General features: G+C 33.7%; 1 protein-coding gene and 1 long non-coding RNA gene across 6 annotated transcripts in view; one reads left to right on the top strand and one right to left on the bottom strand.

Moving 5' to 3' along the window:
• On the top strand, positions 5,910 to 8,533 carry LOC107648165. Of its 2 annotated transcripts, XR_002348632.1 has the most exons (6): positions 5,910 to 6,448; positions 6,753 to 6,813; positions 7,245 to 7,403; positions 7,761 to 7,865; positions 7,967 to 8,096; positions 8,241 to 8,533. It is a non-coding gene; the product is annotated as an uncharacterized LOC107648165 (long non-coding RNA). The 2 variants fall into 2 exon arrangements; XR_001621766.2 differs by lacking the exons at positions 5,910 to 6,448; positions 6,753 to 6,813 and having other exon boundaries at positions 6,834 to 7,403.
• Positions 14,330 to 18,030, bottom strand: part of LOC107648670 (probable DNA helicase MCM8) — a 7,203-nt gene continuing 3,502 nt past the window's right edge. For 2 of the 4 annotated variants that reach the window (XM_016352478.2, XM_021104372.1), the window contains exons 9-17: positions 17,441 to 17,511; positions 17,240 to 17,358; positions 16,775 to 16,904; positions 16,255 to 16,306; positions 15,967 to 16,153; positions 15,685 to 15,859; positions 15,101 to 15,271; positions 14,901 to 15,014; positions 14,330 to 14,727 (exon numbers count right to left, since the gene is read on the bottom strand). In XM_016352478.2, coding sequence (XP_016207964.1) covers positions 14,677 to 14,727; positions 14,901 to 15,014; positions 15,101 to 15,271; positions 15,685 to 15,859; positions 15,967 to 16,153; positions 16,255 to 16,306; positions 16,775 to 16,904; positions 17,240 to 17,358; positions 17,441 to 17,511 — 1,070 coding nt within the window. In that variant the 3' untranslated portion in view covers positions 14,330 to 14,676. Of the gene's footprint in view, positions 14,728 to 14,900; positions 15,015 to 15,100; positions 15,272 to 15,360; positions 15,512 to 15,684; positions 15,860 to 15,966; positions 16,154 to 16,254; positions 16,307 to 16,774; positions 16,905 to 17,239; positions 17,359 to 17,440; positions 17,512 to 18,030 lie in introns of those variants that run through there. The other 2 variants (XR_002348631.1, XM_021104373.1) reach the window with 2 other exon arrangements.

Raw genomic sequence — 18,030 nt, 5'->3', positions numbered from 1 at the left:
TAGCTATTCAATAATTTAATGAGAAAATATAGGAAAACAATGATAATTATAAACAATATGAACAATTGATTAAAAAGAAGGTAAAATTGAAATTATTAAAATTAAAAATCAAATTCTTAACTAATTAATTGATATTAGATTTTAAAATTTAAAAAATTAGGATTAGCAATTAAATGCATTCACACTACAGACTGTTACTTTTAATCTCAGCATAACCTCTTAATCTCTGATCTATGCCCAAAACTTGCCGTCATTGATCTCCGGTTTACGGCCAAAACTCGCCATCGTGGACGGAGACAGCTGTTCAGACGCAGTATAACGCTGTAGTTTCCCCTCACCCTGTTCAAATGCAGTCGAAACACCGCCAATGCACACCGACGCAGCGTCACCCCGCGTCGCTGTCCACCCCACTACCCGTGTCAACACCGTCACAACCCCACGCCAACACCGCCGCAGTCGCACCGCTAATATTCAATTCACTAGGTATACGGATGGTTATTTTAATTCTTACATGGATGGTTATTTTTTGGATTCGGTTTAAGTTTATACAATTAACAAATGCTAGATGTTCATTTCACTACGTAAGTGAATGGTTATTTTAAGTACTACATAGATGGTTATTCCAATTGAGTCAAATAATTCATATATATAAGATGTTGTACAGGGTTGAGGGATACCTAGAAGAACTTCGGCGTGCCGACAGTGCAGGGGTTGAGGGATATTTATGCGCCGGTGTGGGGGGATGGTTGGCGGATCAGCAATGGCGAGAAGATCCTCGCCGGCGACGACGGTATCAAGTGAGTGAGAGAGACATGCGCGGTGGGGGCTGGTTGCTGACGAAGTCCAGCACTGAGAGGCTGGGCGGCGACGATAATGCGCGAAGGGGGGAGAGAAGCGCCAATTGGGGGCAAGTTGTTGACACAGGGATGGCTGTGAGATTCTCGGTGACGACAGTGACATCTGGCGACGGAGAGAGACACGCTGGTGAGGATGCTGGTTGACGTCGCACCAACGAGAGTGAGGAGATTTGGGGAGAAGCAGCAGTGACGGTCATTTAGGTAGGGAATTTAATGGTTAAAATTTAGGAAGGTAAGTATTAGGATTTTTTGTTACCTAATTTCTGTGCAATTTTTTTATTTTTGGTGGGCTAAAATTTGAGCCCATTGTTCACATTGTTCTGTTGTTCATTGTCTGCTTAGTGGAGTTGTAATTTAATAGTGTAGAATTGTGTTGTGAAATAACTAAATAAATAAATAAGGAAGAGGTAACAAATAAAATAAATATAATTAGAGAGTGAGAATTGTTATGATGTGTATGAAAGAGAGAATATGTTATTGTTGTACATCAATTCTCTGAGACCTCACTATTTATAGAGGTAAAGTATTGACTATTCCAAGCTTCATTTAATTTCAGTTTGACTTGGGAGCTTCATATTTTCATAGGAAAAATCAGCCGTCCATATAATAAATAGACATCCACCTCATTTGTGCTTATCACAAAACTCCCCCTTGGATGACCATTTAGGAATATGACTCATTAAAACCTTACTAAAGAAAAATCCAGTGGAAAAAAAACTTTAGTGAAGAAAAAAGAGTACAATATCCTTTGTGATGGGGACTGCCTCATTAAAAACCTTGTCAAGAAAAATCCAATGGGAAAAAAACTTGACCAAGGAAAAAAAAGTACAGTCTTCCCCTCTGTCGACATCATTTAATATCTCGAAATCGGCGCATCCCAATCTCATGCACCAATCTTTCAAAGGAGGATTTTAGGTGTGACTTTGTGAATAAATCTGCCAGATTGTCACTTGAGCGGATCTGTTGGACATCAATTGTCCCCTGATTTTGAAGATCACGAGTGAAGAAGAATTTAGGAGAAATATGCTTTGTTCTATCACTTTTGATGTATCCGCCTTTAAGTTAAGCAATGCATGCTGTATTATCTTCAAACAAGATAGTTGGAGCTATCTTATGATCAATAAGTTCACATGATGACAGAATATATTGGATCAAACTCCTGAACCAAAAACATTCGTGACTTGCTTAATGAATTACTAGTATCTCGGCATGATTAGAGGATGTTGCAGCAATCGTCTGTTTCGTGGACCTCCATGATATAGTTGCTCCACCATATGTAAACAGGTGTCCTATTTGAGATCTCCCTTTATGTGGATCAGACAAGTATCCAGCATCTGCATAGCCAACTAGTTGTGACTTGGATCCATAGGGATAAAACAATCCCATATCAACCGTTCCAGGAAGATATCAAAAGATTTGTTTGATTCCATTCCAACGTCTTCTGATTGGAGAGGAACTATATCTTGCTAGTAAATTCATAGCAAATGATATATGGGGTCTTATATTACTAGCAAGATACATTAGCGCTCCAATGGCACTGAGATATGGTACTTCAAGACCAAGGATATCTTCATTTTCTTCTTTAGGACGGAATTAATCATTTTCCACATCCAAATATCTTACGATCATTGGGGTACTCAAGGGATGTGACTTATCCATATAAAATCTTTTAAAGATCTTCTCTGTGTATGTTGTTTGATGAATAAAGATCCCATTTTGTATATGCTCGATCTGCAGGCCGAGACAAAATTTAGTCCTTCCAAGATCTTTCATCTCAAACTCTTCTTTTAGAGTTTTTATAATTGTTGGAATCTCTTCAGGAGTCCCAATGATATTTAAATCATCAACGTACACAGCAATTATAATGAATACAGATGCAGATTTCTTTATGAAAACACATAGACAGATATCATCATTCCTGAATCCATTTTTGGCCAGATACTCAATAAGACGATTATACCACATTCGTTCAGATTGCTTTAGACCATATAAAGATCTTTGCAATTTGACTGAGTATAACCCTTGCGAATATTCATTGGATGGTTTAGATATCTTTAGTCCTTCAGGGACTTTCATGTAGATATCCCGATCTAATGAGCCGTATAAATAGGTTGTTACCACATCCATTAAATGCATATGCATTTTATGATATGCAGATAAACTGACTAAATAATGCAATGTTATCGCATCCACTACAAGGGAATACGTTTCTTCATAATCTATACCGGGTCTCTGTGAAAAACCTTGTGCTACAAGTCGAGCTTTGTAGCGTATAACTTCATTTTTCTCATTTCATTTTCTCACAAATATCCATCGGTATCCAATAGGTTTTACATCTTCTGGTGTATGGACTACAGGTCCAAAGACATCACGTTTTGCAAGTGAGTCTAACTCAGCCTTCATGGCTTCTTTCCATTTTGGCCAATCATTCTTTTGTCGACATTTTTCGACTGATCTTGTCTCAAGATCCTTACTTTCATGCATGATATTCAATGCCACATTATATGCAAATATTTTATTGACAATTGTCTTATTTCGGTCCCATTTCTCTCCTGTAAAGACATAATTTATCGAGATATCGTTATTTTCACAATTTTTAGGTACCTGAACGTCTTCTGGCGTTAAAACCATATCAGAATTTTGGACAACTGCAGGTGTCTTTACTATGTCCTTTTCAACAGGAATATTATTTACCTCTTTTCTCTTTTGAGAATTTTTGTCTTTAGAACCGATAGGCCTGCCACGCTTCTGGCGTGTATTTGCTTTGGTGGCAATTTGTCCAACTGGGACATCAATTCGAATTGGGGCATTTTCTGCTGGTATATAAGACTTGGTTATCCTCTTTGTATCGGAAAATACATCAGGCAATTCATTTGCTATTCTTTGCAAATGTATAATCTTTTGAACTTCTAGTTCATATTGCCCTAATCGAGGATCTAAATGCATCAAGGATGATGCATTCCAATTAAGTTCCTTTTCAGGAAGCTTATTCTCTCTCCCTAATAATGTTGAAAATTTTGATTCATCAAAATGACAATCCACAAATCGGAATTTAAATACATATCCAGTTTGTATCTCAAGATACCTCACTATAGAAGGAGAATTATATCCAACATATATCCCCAATTTTCTTTGGGGTCCCATTTTGGTGCGAGAAGGTGGTGCAATGGGAGCATATATCGCACACCCAAATATTCTTAAATGGGAAACATTTGGATGCTGGCCAAAAGCTAATTGCATAGGAGATAACTGATGGTAACTCGTTGGTCTCAAACGAATAAGTGTTGCGCTATGTAAAATAGCATGCCCCCAAACCGAGGTTGGGAGATTTGTTCTCATAAGTAAGGGTCTAGCAATTAATTGGAGGCGCTTAATAAGTAATTCTGCTAACCCATTTTGTGTGTGAACATGAGCTACTGGATGTTCAACACTTATTCCATTAGCCATACAATAAGCATCAAAAGTTTAGGAAGTAAATTCACCAGCATTATCAAGATGAATTGCTTTGATTGAATTTTCTGAAAATTGTGCTTTTAATCGAATAATTTGAGCCAGTAATCTCGCAAACGCCAGGTTGCGAGAAGACAATAAGCACACATGTGACCATCTCGAAGATGCGTCTATCAGGACCATAAAATATCTAAAAGATCCACATGGTGGATGAATAAGTCCACATATATCACCTTGAATCCTTTCTAGGAATTTAGGGGACTCAAATCCAATCTTTACTGGTGATGGCCTTAAAATTAACTTCTCTTGAGAACATGCAGCACAATAAAGTTCACTAAATTTAAGAATCTTCTGGTTTTTTAGTAAATGTCCATGGGAGTTCTCAATAATTCTCCACATCATGGTTGTTCCCGGATGACCCAATCAGTCGTGCCAAGTTATGAATTCATTTGGGCTAGTAAACTTCTGGTTTACAGTGGCATGTGATTCAATTGCACTAATCTTGGTATAATATAACCCAGATGAAAGTGAGGGGTAACTTTTCTAGTATAACCTTTTTATTTAAATCATGAGTTGTTATACATAAGTACTCATGATTTTCCTCATTCATTGTCTCAATATGATATCCATTTCGGCGAATATCTTTGAACACTACAAGAAAAAAGACCTGTCGGCACACTTTTTTCTTGCCACGCTTTTAAAGCGTGCCGAAAAGTGGTCTATGGCCACGCTTTTACGAGGGTGGCCACTGATTTGTGATTTGGCCACGCTTTTTTTTGCCACGCTTAAAAAGCGTGGCCATAGAGGGAAATCGGCACGCTTTTACGAAGGTGCCCACTTACTTGAAATTTAGCCACGCTTTTTTACTGCCACGCTTGAAAAACGTGGCGATAGAGGAAAATCGGCACACTTTTACAGTGGGTGGCCACTGATTAAAAATTTGGCCACCCGTTTTTTTGCCACACTTAAAAAGCGTGACCATAGAAAAAAATCGGTACGCTTTATAAGCGTGGCTATAGTGTGTTTATTTTGGCACCGGAAAAAAACGTGCCGATAGAGTTCCCTCCTCTAAAATTTAGTTTCCCACTTATTTTTTTTGACACTTAACTTTTTTTTCCTAAGTTTTCAAATTTTAACCCTAAATGATAACTTTTCAAAATTTCACACTTAACTTATTTTTAATCCTAAATTTTAAGATGACTTGTGATTTTATTTTTTTTACCATTTAATATTTTTTTCTTCTTTTTTCAGTATCTTTTTTTTTCATTACAAAATGTGTAATTTTTTTATAATTTGCTTATTTTTAAATCACATAACTGTTAGAGTACACCTAATTCTTATGTAACCAAATTATACTTAACAAAATTAGTTTAAGATAATTTGATTAATTTTACAGTTTGTACATTGTATTAATAATTAGTTATTTAATATTCTTAAAAAATATAACAAATTATAATTTAGAATAAAAAATATTTAATGTAAACTCAATATTCATATTTAAACTAAATTTGATATCAAAGAATGAATTAAAACTTTAAATGTTATCATTTGAATTTCTTGGTTTCTTTGGTTTTCATAAAAGTTAGAACAGAGTTAAAGAATTCCCTTTCAAACCCTAAAATCTTTTTAACCTTAAAATTCTCTTTCAAACCCTATTGCGCCGTCACTTCATCTTCACTCTGGAACCCAGCAGCTTCCTTCGCGTCCATCGTCATCTTCATCACTGGAACCCAGCCTCATCTTCAGCTTCTGGAACCCAGCCTTCTGGAACCCAACCCTTCATCGCACCCAGAAAACCCTAACCTCCATCACGCCGCCATTTATCTCACTGGTTCGTCGTTGTGTTAGCCAGCTCGCCACTCCTCTTGTTGTCCTTCTCGCGGTTCTGGTCGTCGTGCTGCTCGCCTCTCTCTATCGCGATTCTGCTCGCCTCTCCCTGCTCGCCTCATCCCCTCCACCGTTGCAGTCCCTGGCTCACCCATTCCTTCCCTCGCAGTCACACTGGCCGTCGCCCGTAGTCCTCCGCGGAACTCGCCCGTCACTCGAAGTCGCACTCCGAAGCCGTCGCCCGTTGTCCTCCTCGGAACTCACCCGTCGCCCGTCGTCCTCCATGGATCTTGCAGCCGCTATCGTCCTCCGCGGTATAATGCAATAAACAGTCGTATTCCTCTACATCCTTCACCCAGCTCTCTGAAACTCTGCATCTATTTTTCTTATTTGCAGTTAGTTGTTGAACTTCTACCTTTTTTTTTACTTTTAATTATTTGTTCTAATTTTTTTGGATCTAATTATTTGTTCTTGGTTGTTATTATTTTTTTATTCTGATTTCTTTGTTATGATTATTTGTTACCGGTTCTAATTTTTTGTTTTGGGTTTTGCTTGTTTTGAATGTTGTTTCTGAACCGATTTCTTATTCTGAATTTTGGTTCTGATTTGGTAATGCAGGACAACAGCATTAATGTTGGCATCCAGTGAACATCTTCGAGATAACTATAGTCTTGCTACTGTAAGTGTAATAAAATTTTGGCATTCAAGTCATTATTTGATCTTGTAGACAGTTTTGTACAGAGTCATACATGGTTTCTTTGTTTGTTTTCTATGTGGGACATTTGTTTTTTAAAGAATTATCCTCAAATTATGATTAGGACAAGACATTGATCTATACAACAAAGAGATAGTAAAATTTGTAGTGTTTCAACTCACACCAACCAGGACCTGGTAATGTTTTGAGCATGGTATAAAGCAAAAGTGTTTAAGCTTAAGCTTAACTAATTATTAGAAGGCATTATTAAACCCTGGTTCCTACAGTATTCTTGCATTGAAAGCTATATATTATCATTGGTTTGTTGAGTTTTTTTAATTTGTTTGATGTCATTTCTGAGTTCTTGTTTTTGCTTTGTCAGATATTTAAAAAATTTTCCTTTCTTGAATCTTCAGAACATGGATCCTAATGTTCCTGCACAACTTTTTGAGTATGACAAACGTTTTGAGTAGTACGGATGTGATTACACATTTTATGACCACAATCACCCTGAGGAGTTGCCACTGGAGTTGAAGCATTCCTTCAAAATAGTAGTGGTAGATCCTCCTTACTTGGTGAGAGTTAAATTGATTGCTGAAATTTTATTTGCTGAAAAATAGTAGTGGTAGATCCTCCTTATTTCAGTTTTGAAAACCTTGAGCTGGTTGATGATCTTATTGAGCATATGGGGCTGATTCAATCTTTCTAACAAGTCACAATAGGTAAAATAAGAAAATTAGATGATTATTGAATATTTTCTGCTGTTTTATTGAATTGATTAGTGGTTAGCTCTTGCTTTTTATTGGATGATTTCTGCTGTTTTCTGCTGTTTTAACTAATGTGCTAAAGCATCTGCATTTTATTAGAAAATAGAAAAATAGCAAATTAGAGACTAGAGATGTTGAGGTTGATAGTGAGGCCACTGTTATTAGGTGGCCTAAAGGTCATGCAACAAAGCTCACCTCCTTTCAAGAAAGTAATAGTGAAATCCAAACTTCATGTTCAGATATTGCAAAGTCCACCATGGACATAACCAAGTATGTCATCATTGTTATGTTCATATCATTCAATGAACTAGAGACATATAATTTAGTTGTTCTGATTGTGTGTTTTCCAATAAACTTCTATTTCATTGCAGGATTCAGAAAGAGGAAGCCAAAATCATTGCATGGGAAAGCCAACAGAAGGCAAAGTAACTTATTGTTGCTTGTAAATAAACTGAGAGAACCAAAGTAGCTAACAAAGTTTGACTTAGCAGGAAGAGGAGGGTAACTTATTGCTATAGCCTATAATCTCCTAATTAGTCCTAATTAAGTTCTTGTAATGAACTAACAAAGTTTTTTTCATATACTCTAGTTGTACAATTCAAGGTAGGAAACTAGTTTCTGATCATTGCTTCCATTTGGTGACAGGTCCTGACAGAAGGATCTCCTTGCCAGAGGGTCTCTTGTATGATCTAAGGGAAGGAGGTTTAAGAGGGCTAGAGGAAGGAGGAACAGTAAAGGAAATAGAATTTAAGTTATTTTTTTTTTCAGTTTTTAGTTTTGGAATTTGAACTTGAGATTTATTTTGTATTTGAGTATTAGTTTTTTAATGTATAAAATAATTATTGCAAAAATTATGTCACTAATTATTGTTTGATTTATCTTGTACTAAAAATTGCATACTATATTTATAGGTTTGGTAATAAAAAAGGATTGAAAATTTATATTTTGCAATGATGAAGGTAAAAATAAGAAAAATAATTTTTTTTTTAAATTTTATAAGGCTATTGCCACGTTTTTAAAGCGTGGCTGTATCACTGGCTATTGCCACGCTTTAAAAAGTGTAGCCATATCTTCTCCTATTGGCACGTTTTTAAAGAGTACCCAAACCTAACATTCTGGGACGTTTTAAAAGCGTGGCGATATGTACACTTTTCGGTACGCTTTTTAAGCGTGGCAAGAGATGAAAGCGTGCCAACAAAAAAAGCATGTCGATAGATCCACAAAAGCGTGGCGATAGAGCAACCGGCACGCTGGAAGATGTGACCCTTTCAAAAGCGTGCCGATAGCTCAAAAAGCGTGGCGAAAAGCTATCGGTACGCTTTTTTGCACTTTTCGGTACGCTTTTAAAGCGTGGCAGAAAGCTTATTTTCTTGTAGTGGAAACTCAACAAGTTCCTCAGAGACTTGGTAGATAATAGTGCATTATTTATTATGAATTTTGTTCCTCCTGGAAACAAAATTATAGTTCTTCCGAAGCCTTCTATCACATTGACTGAGCCAATAATAGTATTAACATATTCTTCTTTTGGCACAGGATGGGTAAAATATATATCACTTTTGAGAATGGTGTGCGAACTTGCACTATCCGCAATACATACATTTTCATTATATATCTTTGTCATTTTATTCAAAGATAAATAATAATAAAATGAGTAGTAATACATTCACAGTCAAATTGAATTCTTGATTGGAATTATTTTTCTAAGAAACACTGCACATAATGTCATATACTAAAATTTTATTTTAAAACTTGACACATTTAATGATTTCAAAATTCATAAACATTAATATTTCATTATTTATATACATCATATTTGAAACTTAAATATATAGAAAATAAAACTTAACAATAAGTTCTTTACATTATTTATTTACATGGATACTTAACAATCTCACATATTAAAATATTCCATCATTGATCAAATGACCAATATTTCCTTTAGGATCCTCAAAGAAATCAAATGCATCATAATGAGTGGTGGAATTTTCAGCATTATTTGAAACAAAATTTGTTTCCTTTCCTTTGTCATCCTTTTTCAAGGATGCTTGATAAAGATCAACTAGGTGCCTTGGGGTACGACAGGTACGTGTCCAATGGCCCTTTCCACCACAACGAAAGCATTTATCTTCAATTGATTTACTTTGCCCATTGTTTCTCTTTTTATCCCACTTCTAGTGAGATCCTTTCTTGTGAACATAATTCTTCTTCCTTCCATAATTTTTCTTATTACCTAAATCTTACCATTTACCTCTTTTGGGGTAATGATTTGCCGCATTTATTTCAGGAAATGGGGCGCCGCCAGCTGGGCGCGCTTCATGATTCCTTAGAAGTAATTCATTGTTGCGTTCAGCAACAAGAATGCAAGAAATTAACTCAGAATATTTTTTTTAAATCCTTTTTCTCGATACTGCTGCTGCACATTCGAGACATGGAAGGTTGAGAAAGTTTTTCTCTAACATATCGAGCTTGAGAAAGTATCACCGTCTTTTGATAATTGTACCTTTTTTCAAGGTCTTTCCACAGATCTGCAGGATCTTTTAATGTGAGATCTTCGTTTTTCAATCATACGTCAAGATGACGACGAAGAAAAATCATGGCTTTGGCTTTATCCTTCTGGGATATATTATTTTCAGCCTTAATGGTATCTCCAAGATCCATTGAATCAAGATGGATTTCAGCATCTTATATCCATGATAAATAATTGTTTCTAGATATATCAAGAGTATTGAATTCAAGATGAGAGAACTTCGACATAATGAAAATTTGTTACTTGAGTCTTCCTAAAAATTTGATCAGAGTCTCGTGCTGATAACGTGTTGTGAAATAACTAAATAAATAAATAATGAAGATGTAACAAATAAAATAAATATAATTAGAGAGTGAGAATTGTTATTGATGTTATTGATGTGTACAAAAGAGAGAATATGTTATTGTTGTACATCAATTCTCTGAGACCTCACTATTTATAGAGGTAAAGTATTGACTATTTCAAGCTTCATTTAATTTCAGTTTGGCTTGGAAGCTTCATATTTTCATAGGAAAAATCAGGGGAGTGGATCCTCTCCAGTGAGAAAAAAACTGGATGGTATCCGGTGTTCAATCTAACCATTCATTATTTTCTCTCTTATTTATTTCTGGTCCCACTCATAAAATCAAAGGTGAAAGATCACACTGTATTCTATCAATTGTTAAAAAAACTGGAGAAGATCCTTTTCCAAAAATCAGTCGTCCATATAATAAATGGACATCCACATCATTTGTGCTTATCACAACAAATTGTAGATTAATTCACTTTTTCTCTAAAGCGAGTAAATAATTTTAGATCATGCATATAATGCCCCTTTCCTTGCTACTATGCCAACATGTTTCTTAATACTAAATGTGACAAAAGATAATTATATAGTAATTTTGAACGAATTTTATTTTTATTTTTATCTTTTTAAACATGTATTCACATAGATATCAAATTTAATATATTGACTGTATTATATTTTTTTCTCTTTCTTGTTCACTTAAATTAAAAAATATTTTATATTACTAACTAATTTATTATTTTTTTTACATCATAAATTATATCTAAGAATTAATACTTAATTGTTATTAATTACTTAATTTATATATAAAATCTCTTAAAATATAATCTTATTTAAATATAATAAATTATAAGTAATTTATTATTTAATTTTCAAAAATTCGAAGTCTTACACCCCACTTCGAGAAGCTCTCTCTCTTTTAGAATCCAAGGGTGATAGCAGTCCAATCGACACTAGCAATGATCAAGGCTCGGCAATGACGAGAACAACCTAACCCATCCTTCTTCTCCTCCATTGCGTCTTCTTCACCTAAAGCACCACCTCTAATTTTTTCTCACTCTTCCTTTTGCGTCGACAGCAATGGCAGTCCTTAGCCTTTCTGACACCACATCTTTTTTCTCTTTTTCTTTTTCTTTGTCTCGTTCGCAGCCACTTTCGCTTTCTGTTCTTTAATATTCTCTCTCTTTTAGTATGCATTTTGTGTAAATTAGGATTTGTAAGAGAGTAAAAAAGATGTTTAGAATTTGTCACGTAGCAATCTTACTTATCACATCATTCATTTTCCTTAACAAAAAAAATTCTTTTTTTACAGATAGGTAATTTTAGCATGTTTTTAAATTAATTCGGGTGTTCTTATCAATAATAAAAATTAGAATTATTTTTATTAATACCAAAATATTTCGAGAGTATTTTTAGCGGTATCTTATGAGATTCTCATTTTTATAATTTAACATATACTCATCATGACCCATTTAGATGTGAGACTGGGTTAGTATATTAGTCTTTGAGAATTTAAAATGTTTTCTAAAATAAGATAAATTTATTTATAGATTAATTTAACTTAATTTTTAAAGTTTTAAGTACGTATTAAACTGCTTTACGTGTGTATTTTTAAAATTACTTTAAATTGATGACATATCAATTATGAACATAGATAAATTCTTTTGTAACATACTATACTATTCTGTTATGTTTATGTAATTATTAACTTAAAGAATCATTAATTCATCATTTAATTAACAAGGGAACTAATTTCATTTACAACAATAATTTTCAATTAAAAATCAATATGAAAAGTTTAAGGTTTTTTTTCAAAATTAAATTAACACAATCATATTTTGTTTAGAATTTTTTTAATATTTTTAATAATTTTTGTCGACTGATTCAGTGACGAAAAAAGAGTGTAGAAACCACCTGAAACTTAGTTATTAACTTATTATGGTGCTATTGGGATTGACCAATCAAATTGGTAAAAGACATAAATTTGAGGGAACGGAATTCAGTCGATTTTTCTCGATTTGGAGCAATGAACTGGATGTCATGTATGGATAACATGCACGAAGCATGACCGGAATTGCAAGACTTTGGAGGCCAGTTTCATGTTTTCAACCTACCAACACATTTCCACAACCTATCAACTTATATTATTATTATTATTATTATTATTAACCTCCAATCCATAGTTATCAGAACCGGATCGAACCGGTCAATTCAACTAAAAAACTAATAAATCGATAATTTGGTCGGTTTGATTAGTAAATGACCGGTTGAATAATTAAATCGATTAACGGTGATCAAATCTGTTGAAAATTGATCGGTTCGTATTTCAGATTGCACTCAACTCGCGCGGGTCTACGATGTTCCTGCAAAATGCAAACAGGAGGTTCGAACACAGGTTGACAAGGATACAACATCACTCTCTTGTCACTATGCCATCTTGAATCTCAGTATTATATGTGATAAAAATTAAATATATAAAAAATCAAATATGAATTTTTAATTTTTTTTTTATCCTTTTAAGTATGGATTGAGATGGATACCAAACATAACAAGTAACAACACATAATATATAAACATATTGATATATTGATGTTGATTTTGTTATCTTTTGTTTTCTCTCGTTCATTTAAATTGAGAAAGTATTTTGTACTAGTGACTAATTTATTATCTATTTTTGCATCATAAATTATATCTAATAATTGATATTCCATTATCATTAATATATTTTTTAAAAACATGTATTTAATTTTAATTTTAATTTTTTTATAATTTTATATTTTATTTAATTATGATTGGACCAATCGAGTGAATAAACAACTCATCGATTGATCATACAATCGAATTAATTACCAGTTTAATTCTGATAACTATAATCCAAACAGAATTTATTCCATGATGTATGTTCCTTGCGTTATTAGTTATTATCGTTCCACCGTCATGCTTTTACAAGTTAATATATATTTACTTCAACCGTGTAAATCGGAATCTTTGGTCATTTGCTGCATCCTGAAAATTAAAGGTCATATTTAGATGTTTATTATTGTAGGTCTAAAACGAGCACAATAATTTTGTACATATTAGATTTGTTATATTTATATAAATTATTAAATTTTATTAAATAAAAATTAAAAATTAATATAAAAAAGGATAATTGTTAAAAATATTATTATATAATCTAACTTTTTATCAAAATATTTGTAAAATTTTAAATATTCACAATTTTTTTAAAATTACCTGTTTATCTTTTTGCATTTCTTTTTCTTTCTTTCAACACTACAATTTCAACCAATCACTAGCTAGTATTGGGTGTCCACACCAACCATCCATTGATTCGGCAATCCTAAGTTATAATTTTAAATTTTGAATTCTAAATTCGAACTCTAAATTCAAAATTCTACCCCTAAATTTTTTATTCTAAATTTTAAATTTTAAATTCTATACCTTAAATTGATTTTATTTTATTTTATTTTCAAATTTTTACTTGAATTTTGGATATTTTTATTATTTTTAATTTTAAATATTTTTTAGTGTTTAATTATTGTTAATTAATTTATTGACCGAAACAATGTTGGATCCGAAACCTTTTCCAATACAAATATCAATTTCTATAGTTGTATTAGCCGCACAATATAGCATTATTCATGCATAAAAGTTATTTTTTTTTTTACGGTAATTAATATATGAAAAAAGTTAACAAATATGACAAATTTATAAAAATGAACTTACTATGTGAAACCTACTTGTACATATTAAATAAAGTCGAAAAATTAAATTTCACAATTATTTTGATTTATTTATTTATTAGATATTTTATATTTATTAGAATTTATCAATACTCTTTTTTTTATATTAGCTTTTGATTTTTAATCTATAAATATAGCACATCTAATATGCATAAAATTATCGTGCTCTTAGAGATACTTTTTACCTTGTCACCCTTTTTTAAACTACCTTAATTGTTAAGATTTAAATATGACAAAAGCCATGTTCATATTTAACATGGATGGATCTGCTCATTTTTCTTTTACTACAGGGGGTTAAATTTGAGGTCAGCAGTACGCTCCCTCCCCCCTTTCTCTTTTTCCCTCTTCTTTTCCTTTCTTTTTCCCTCCATTTGTTGGGCTAGACTGCTAGAGTTTAGGCTGTAAATACATGCTTTGCATACAAAAATTATCTATCCTGTTCTCATGCATGGCATGCCATACTGTGATAATGCAGCACACAGCCCAAAATTCAGCATAACACAAAAATTACTGCTCAAATTCGGGTTAGCCTCTAGTCCTAAATGATTGGCTTCGACTATACGAAGAGGATAGCACCTGCAAAATGTCAAAAGGATCCTCTCAATTCCCATAACGACATTCAAAATTTTACACGAAAGTATTTTGGCAAAGATTTCAGGTGCAAGTCACACTAGTATATTAAGTTTGTAACATAAACATATAAAAGGTTAATACAGTTAGACAATAGAAGTAGTGAAGTACCACCGTACCTGGTATGTTTTTGGTCCTTTTTTGAGAAGATAACCAACACTGTTTAAATTATCAATGAAAGTGTCAATATCTGGAACTTTCAAGGAAATCCTATCTGCAAGGTTATATATTTCCTGAAACAAGTAAAGCGTATGGCTTTTAGCAATGACTGAAACCACCCACAGCAAATGCAGAAGAAAGAGTACAACAGTGCACGTACTGATATTGAAAAACAATCTTTTTGTTCTAGTTCAGATTGCTTATTGAGAGCATTTAGAAAGCGTTTTGCCTCCTTTTGTTGACTCATTCCCCCACTTCGACCGAAATCAACAATACCATGCTCATCAACATATTTATCATACAGAGATTCCTTCATAATTTCCACAACATCCTGCATAGCCAATGTCATTACAAGAAAAATTTCAAGGTAATGTAATTTCAAGAATGGTTTAAGTTATTCAACGTAATAACGGTCTTAACTTCAACATGGATAGGAAAGTGGAAACATTCAGTTGTCCTTGCACTCACTTGCTCACTATAGGAAATTATATTATTGGATGACCTTAAAAGTTGAGGCAGAAAAATATAATTTGCCAGCTATCCTTTAGTTTCTTGCAACTGAGCTCCTGGTCTGCTATGTTTAAAATAGCTTTAATTATTACTGCTTCTAAGTTTTGATGGGAAAACTCTCAGAAGATGTGCTAAAAGACTAGCACTGAAGCTGGCAATTTACTCAAACTAAACTCGAGGGCCTGACACAGAACTGGTTACATTATCGAGGTCATAGTAACATGCAAGACTAACCAGTGCATCTTGGGCTGTTATTTCTTCCCTCAATTCCACCCGAGCTCGAGCTTCAGCCAACCTTACCAGACTTTCCAGTTGCCTTGCTGTTATAGGAGTGCCATCAGCCGAAGTATTATGATCTCTAAGTTTAAGGTAAAACTTTTGCAAGATATCTGCTGCTGGCTTGGACATCCTGGTTATGAGAAATGAAAAAGAGAAGAGAAGTAGACAATAAGATCTCCAAATCTGTACAAGGAAATAGTAGACTAGAATCAATAGGTAGATATGACATCAAATCACCTAGGAAATACAAAACTCCTTGCATAGGCAATGTATTTACGAAGAAGTTGACTGGGTAATGGAACAAAATCTCTGTCTCTTTGTGGGTCAAGTCTCAGCCTTGAAACCAAAGAACCAGATCTAACACCCAAATTTACACCACTTTCACCATTCTGCGATACAACAGTTCTGGACTCAGGGAGCGGATCTGGTTCAGATTAATATTCTACATCAGCTAATCAAAATTAACCAAGATGAAGTGAGCTCTACCAATCTAAACAATCAGGCAAGAGGGAGTGGAGAGAGAACCTCCACGTCGCTTTTTCAATGCCAGTGAACGTTGTCCAGTCCCAGCATGTAGCTGCAAGATAAATTTGGGCCAACAATCTTCAGTGCCAACAGAACCATATAAGTAGTAAACAAAAATTATGAACCAATAACATTAGAAGGAAACCAATACTATGGGATGATATATTGTCCTATGACAAGACCGAAATCTAATGTGAAGAAAAACCTCTGTGAGGACTGGCTGACTACATGTACAGCCAAGAGGCAAATCATGAAGCTCTTTACTTGTTATGAATATCCTGCATTTCTCTGCTAGTCCATGGATGAAACTAAAATTTATAGACATACTTGCCTAGAAACTAAAAATTTTCACAGTTCTTAAAAAATTGGTAATATTGATTTATTATCGGTATAACAGTTGCTACTTTAATCAAGATAAGAAAAAGATGTCATTCCCATCAACCGTGAAAGAGTTATTGACAACATATACTTTATTGTACTAGCAAGCACAGTCAACGAATGAGAAGACAGTATAACTTACGGACATAATGTGCTCGGAGAGTCGCTTGTCTAGAAGCTCATCAGGTTTGTCTAACAGTATGAAAATCAAATCAAAACGTGACAGAAGAGCAGCACTCATTTTCAAATTTTCATTAACAGTTTTCGCCCGGCTGCAATTGTGTTTTTGGTTTCATTATATAGTTACCTTAATACATATAATTTGCAGAATTTATTAAAAGGAACATTTGGCTTGGTAGCAGGGGTGGCATTATTCGATAGCAGTACAGACAATATTCAAATTTAAATATATCAATTGAGAAACTCAAAAAATTTTACCTTATTAATATAATAAAATAAAATGGAAATATAAGAGATATTGCCAAATTCTATTGCTGTTTAATGTTCATATATTATTCTTTTCACGATAATATATGCAGAATATAAAAAGAAAGAATCTTGCGAATGGAAAATTGTGAGAATAAGATGAAAACTAGTATAATGTTACTTATAATGACCACCAACGGGGTTTGCAGCTGCCAGGACAGAAGTTCGGGATGATAAACTTGCTACTAGACCAGCCTTTGCAATGGAAACACATTGTTGCTCCATTGCCTCTAGTAAAGCCTGTAGTAAAACAAATTCACAATAAAGCTTCAGATCAAAATTTAGATTCAAATAACAAGAAATTGATCACCAGAGGACAGACCTGATGTTCTGATGACATTTTATCAAACTCATCAATACAGCACAATCCACTATCAGCCAGAACCATGGCACCTATCAGGAATTCCAACAATCATTCACACAAGAACTATTTATTGCAAAAGAGCATAGCATGATTAGTTAGAACATCCAGGGAGCATAAGAGAAATAAACCTCCTTTTCACTTAATGTGAAGTGATTCATATTCTACAGGAAAACAACATATGATTTCCTACCATCAAAGGAGCAACCCATACTCCTTGGTCAAACCAATGACTTGATAATATGCGATCCTTATCTATTACAATTTAAATTCCTCATTTATCATTTAGTAGCAAATATTTCAAAACGAGAAAAACAATATAAGGAATCAAATGATGAATGGCAACTTGTAAAAGCACAATTTAAACTAAAATTGCCACATATTCCTTATCAACCAGTAACAACTACCACTAACCACAAAATGCCAGAATCAGCAGACACATGGAGCCCATAAGATCACAGTTTCATCAAGAAAATCCATAAAAATGAAAAGAGAGAAGAAAGAAGATAAGAGAAGGGGGAGGGAAGAGAGAGAGAGAGTGTGGAGTGTGG

This window comes from Arachis ipaensis, chromosome B06 (genome assembly GCF_000816755.2).
Source record: "Arachis ipaensis cultivar K30076 chromosome B06, Araip1.1, whole genome shotgun sequence".
Lineage (NCBI taxonomy): Eukaryota > Viridiplantae > Streptophyta > Magnoliopsida > Fabales > Fabaceae > Arachis > Arachis ipaensis.
Note: the sequence above shows the minus strand (reverse complement) of the source record. Positions and strands in the feature narration are given on the sequence as shown.